Genomic DNA, 6,000 nt, shown 5'->3' on the forward strand with positions numbered 1-6,000 from the left:
TGGAGTGATGAAGAACAACAGGGAAGAAAATATGGACCAAGTTCTGTCCAATGGGTTTTAAGGAAAGTTGGGACCACTCTAATGAGACGCAGAAATGCGTGTATCTAATATGATACAAAGAGTTATATAGGGTTAAATAGCAACATTTATTAGTAACAGTAAAAGTACACAGATAATTGAGGCAATAATAGTAAAAAAGAAATGAATTGTTATAAGTTGTGTTTTTTTTATGCAAGCTAATATTTTGGATTTTGAAGCTTAATCTTCTTAATCTATGTTCTCCATCATGAGAAAAATGCCACATAATGTGTTTAAAACACCATTTCCATCATTCATAGGAAGCATTAATCCTGTTTTCCCTCAGCCGGGTGGAAGTGATCGGTAACCTCGTGCTCCGCCCTCGCAGCGAACGTGTGATCCAAATGCTGCACCGACACTCTGAAGAGCGCCGGAGGAGGTGTGTGTGAAACTGCCTTTGCTCTTGTCAAATAGGAGCGACCTTATCCGGCAGAACCGGAGTCTTATCTGAATGGAAGTGTGAGAAACCGAGTCACCGCTTGTGTGTTCCTCAGTGTCAAGGTCACGCGTGAGAAAGTCCCACATGGGAACAGGCTGGAGCACTAAGTGCCCCTGGCTGTAAATGGATCCGCGTCTCTTACTTGATGGATTTGATCCACTCCTCCTTCTCCTCTGGAGTGGGCGCCGATATCCTGTACACCACGTGGTTGCCCTCGACGACGCGGCCGTCCGCCTCCGTCTTACAGGCTTTGATGACCTGGCCTTTGTGGTTGGGGTTGTAGAGCTCGAAGCAGTTCTGAACGGAAAAGCAGTTGTTGAATGGCTTCAGGAGTGAAACAGCAACAGGAGAGCTAACGGCTGACGGTTCCTTACAGGTTTTCGTGGCTCTTCCACCTCCCTGATGCTGAGGTTCTCCAAAGGAATAATCCCACGAGGCTCTTTATCCTGAAGACACACGTTAAAGGAAAGACATTCAGCTCATTTTGACCAAGACAACAGTGGAGATTGAGAAATCTAAAAACTTTTGACTTTTTAATCGGCTAATTTATTTATTTGGCTTTCAATTATTAATTGTTTATAACATATTAATTTTGTTGTTTTTAATCTATTGTGACTTTTAATTGTTTCAACCTATCTCTTTATGTCTTTTGTTGAATTTCTAAAGAGAGATTAAAAAACCTAACAACTAGTAGCTGTTATTTTTCTGCTTTTAAAACCTATTATCTGCTTATAAATGAACCCAAAAGGCATTTTTAACATTTTATTGCTAAAAAGAATAAACAAAAACATTAGAAACTGTATTTATTTTTTGTCTCACTCATCTCTAATTTGCCTAAATTATTTTTTTATTTGGTACAAAACATTTCAATTGAAATCAGTTCAGATCCAAAAATATTCATGTTTTAACATAATCCGAACCTCATCCCCAATAAATTTTTGCATGTGTTTGCAATGGCAAAAAAAAAAAAAAAAAAACACCCCTGCCCCCACTGGCCTAGCAGCTGCAACACGCCCCTCCCCCTCTGGTCCTGCCTCCCCCCAAATTCATAAAAAAACACTTTTTTTTCAAAATGGCGGGGTTTCTGTTGGTTTATCTCCATAGCAACCATTTTATTTTTTTATCCCCTGAAGACGACAAACAGATTTAAGTCATTTTTAGAAGAATCGGCAAAAGTAATTTTTTTGATTTTCTTAGCAACTGATGTTTTTTGCTAACTACGCTCACATTCCTGATATGTTTATATCTTATGTTATATTGTCTCATTCAGCTTGAGCCAAGGATTCTTGTACTAAATGTTCACGGTATTCTGGTGAAAATTGTGCGAGTAACAGGGGAACCCCACTTTTAAGAGAATATCACGCTAACGCCATTCAAAATCTACAAACTTTAATACCAACAATTTTTCGCCAAGTTGTTTCCCAATGATGCCCGAGGTGTTAGGAGACAATAGATTGAAATTCCTAGGAGGATTTTAAACTTGTAGACTGTAGTAAAGATGTTTATTTGTGAAATTCAAGATGGCGACCCATCATGAGGTCAAAGGTCAATTAAATCGTCGTTGTGGTCGCTGACTAAGGTGGTGTCCGATCCTCGAGGACTTTTGAGGTTGTACTAAAGGTGTTTTTTTTTATATTTTGGGGGTCCAAGATGGTAGTCTCTTTGTGAGGTCAAAGGTCAACAAAACTTTGATGGAAATTAGTTTGAAATTTTCCGTAATTTTCACACTTTGAGACAATATGGCTGCCAAGTCATAGATTCTGTGGCCATCCCATAATGATTTCAAAGCTTCCTTTGGATATCTCAGACATGTGTTTTGGTTTCATTAGTTAATAATTATAAAATGTATTAATTATAAAAAACATTTCTGCCCCATGTTCTTTTCCCACCACACACAGGGACCCCATCAGTGTCTGAGGATCAAATGGAGGTGAGCTTGAAGACCTCGGGAGGTTTTCCTCCTCCTGGTCATGTGGGGGACAACATCCAGACGAGTTGTAAGCCAACACGCTCCCGCCACTAACCCCACAGAGGCTGATGCTCCATCTGCAGGGGCCAGATGTGAGGGAGGGGGGGGGGGGCTGTATGTGTGCTGCCTGTCATGTTCCTCCTAATGAGGAGGCACAGCAGGGGGAGGAAATACCCAGGGACAGCTGCTCACAGCTGTGCAGGAGGCCCAGCCCCCTCGCCGCCGCCGTTGTTGCGGCAGCAGCGTGGAATGAGGGATTCCTGGCTGTGGTGACGGGGAGACGGTGACGGGGGTGTGGCTTATAGCTTTAGCATCGCCAGATGTGGAGTTTGCAGATGTTTGCTATGATGCTGCATGTTAATTACTGGAGCGTGGCTCGGTTTGATCAAAGCATCTGCAGTATTTGTTTTTATTCACATTTGTGGTCAAATATCAAATCTGAATATTACATGAGGTATTCAGCTCAAATCTTGTAATAAGAAATCGCTAGACTAGCTCCCACAAATAAAGAGATTCAAAGCTTTTGACTGAATCTTGGCTAAATACAGCGTTAAGCAAACATTCACACTCAACCTACAAGTAAGTGTTATTTATGCTAGGTTTAAAACGGGGTTGGAAACATGAGCAGCATCTGTATGTGGTCACAAAGGGGGTTAATACTCACACCCTATAACTTTAATAACTCTCTATACTAGTGCTGGGTTGATAAATCGATTAATCAATTTGAATTGATTTAAGCTTAAAAGATGAATAATCGATTCATAAAAATATAAATCGATTTAGTACAAAAAGCTAAAGCCCGCTAGCTTGATGCTAACATTTAATGGGATTTCCCATAGGACGGCTAATGCTAACGCTTAGTCAACATAAACATAAATTACTGACTAAATGAACATCTATAAACTCAGAGGGATGAATCTTCTAAACTCTTTTAAGGAAATATTTTTAAAGTAAACATTGACACATATAGTGCAATTTATAGTGTGTTCGCCTTTTTCTAGTGCGAATCTACTAATTCCAAAATCGAGTGCAATCGAAATTTTTCCAAAGTCCTTACGAAAAACTAGCGTCCATCGATGCTCACTAGATTAGCAGATATAGACCACAATGCATCGCGGTCGAACAGTTTTGAACAAAAAAAACAGGTTTAAATGTAATTTTTGAATAAATCAACATTTTCACCATCAGAACACAGTGAAGTCATAAATAAACGTTGTGAAATGTTCGTATTTATTTGATTTTCGTTTTGTGAAATCGGTGATTTCATATCTGGTGTTTAGAAAACAAATTACCAAATTTTCTTTAAATTCCAGCAAACTATATAGTCCCGCACTATAACGTTTTTTAGTAGTTAGGGATTAGGAATTCGGACACAACCAGTTTTTTGCTCATACTTTTTTCTTCTTCTGGAATAAGGTGTAATGCTATGACACGATCGCCACCTAGTGGCCAAACTGAAACGTCCTCCAGGAGAGGCAGAACAATTGTTGGCGATTCTCCATTTGAGAATCCATGTATGGTAATATCGATTTCATTATTTCACTAATACATTTTATAGTGTGTGAACTGTATCAGATAAATATGAATATGAAAAATATTAATATATTTCTAAATAAATATGTCTAAATGTGTAAACTCAAAATTGAATTGAATCGAATTAAATTAAAAGTATTGAAAGAATTAAAAAAGAAAAGTTGGAATTTAATTGATTCAGGCTCTGGCAAAATTGACTTGAGTCAAGTTTTTACAAATTTATGTCCCCAAAGTGCGTTTTTAGTAATCATTATTTTTTAATTTAAGGTCACTTGTACAATAAACATGTTTCACAGCTTGCACTTTGTGTCAGTATTCAACACAAATGCTGAAACTTTAATACGGGATGTAGTTTTCCTGTTTATGTACTTTGATTTACTGTAACTTTTCAACTGTTAACACGATTAAAAAGTTATAGTACGTTAAAGATTTTGTGTTTAAGCTTCACCAGATGTGTTAATATAGAAAAATGCATTCAACTTAAGACTAAATACTTTACTTTTATGGAATAAATTATTAATTTATTTTCAGAAATAACCAAAGAATCATCAAATATCTTGTTTGGACATAATCCTCGGATGAGTCATCGTCAGATCGACCGAATGTGTGTATTCCAATACAAAAGAGAAACACTCAGTTTGTGTTGAGTGCACACAAATCCACCTACTTACTGTTGTGTATTCAAAATAATAGAGGCAGTTGTCGGTGAGGATGAACCACCGCCTCTTCCACGTCTTCACTCGGCCTCCTGTTGAGAAAAAGGAGGCACGGGTTGGTTGGCGGGCGCACAAGCTAACCCCCCCACCACCCAGCCCCACATGCCACATCTGGTTGGGATCATCTCAGCCTCCAAACACCCTGCCTCCCCCAAGACCGCGGAGTCAGATGCCCACAGGCTACGGTAAAAGGGTTAGGGGGGTGGGAGGAGAAATCTCCAACATGCAACAAACGTTCAGCGGAAAAGACGCTTCTGGAACAATGAATGACGGAAATTCATCACCCTCCGTCTCTTTAATCAAACCAGATTACTGGGATTATGCAAACTTTTGTTAATTACGCCATCCCAATCTGCATTCAGTTAATCAGCACCATAATAACAGGTTTGCTGACGGCGGGGAATCGGAATAAAGAGCCGTTACTGATGTCACCGATTCCCCCAAACTCACTCGCCAATCGTCTGCTCACGATGACGTAGGAGTGAACCCACATTAGTATACTTGTCATTCAAAACTTAACGAGAAGGTTTCAAAAAGATAAACAAAGAAAACTAGAGCGTTATTGTGACACCTCATGGAATATAAACCACTGAAATATTGCAGTTTAGTGACATTTCGCCTGTTTTCCACATTGTTTTGACCTTTTCTTTGCTTTTTTTTTGGATTTATACATTTCTATCTTGTCTTTAACACGTTTAATCTTTGGTATAAAAAAATAAAAACATACTTTACTACTCAAAATTATATGTTTTTGCACAATTTCAGGTTCATTGGGAAATTATTGAGAAATATAATGAAAATATCTCTATAAAGACTAGATACTAAAAATATTGATGTCAAGCTTTGTTACAAAAAAAAATTAAAAATATTTTTATTACTTTACAATTTGCTTTAATAATTTATCTTAAAAATAAATGCTCTAAAAAGCCTAAATATTAACTACTATTAAGAGTTAAGCATCAATGTGACCAGGATTTAGCATTTTCTCTTTGATATCATTTTATTTCAAAATAAAGAAACATGACAACACAATCTGAGCGTCAAGTTCGCAATTTTTAAACAAGCGTCGCTGCTCAATGCTCGTCCAAAAATGTGTTTACAAACATATTAACCGCGTTTAATATTTTGAGTTCAAAGATGTCATTGATATTTTGGACATTCTATTTATATATATTCTATATATTAATTCTCTCTCTCTCTTTCTCTATATATACAGTATATATATATATATATATATATATATATATACATACACATATATATAT

General features: G+C 37.5%; 1 protein-coding gene across 1 annotated transcript in view; it reads right to left on the minus strand.

Annotated features, from left to right (window-relative positions):
* Positions 1 to 6,000, minus strand: part of LOC112153857 (cytohesin-3) — a 44,535-nt gene that overhangs the window by 2,077 nt on the left and 36,458 nt on the right. Inside the window, exons 10-12 of the mRNA XM_024284299.2 lie at positions 4,691 to 4,767; positions 892 to 963; positions 660 to 814 (exon numbers count right to left, since the gene is read on the minus strand). Of these exons, the coding sequence (XP_024140067.1) occupies positions 660 to 814; positions 892 to 963; positions 4,691 to 4,767 (304 nt within the window). The remainder of the gene's footprint in view (positions 1 to 659; positions 815 to 891; positions 964 to 4,690; positions 4,768 to 6,000) is intronic.

The sequence above is a fragment of the Oryzias melastigma genome, linkage group LG19 (genome assembly GCF_002922805.2).
Source record: "Oryzias melastigma strain HK-1 linkage group LG19, ASM292280v2, whole genome shotgun sequence".
Taxonomy (NCBI): domain Eukaryota; kingdom Metazoa; phylum Chordata; class Actinopteri; order Beloniformes; family Adrianichthyidae; genus Oryzias; species Oryzias melastigma.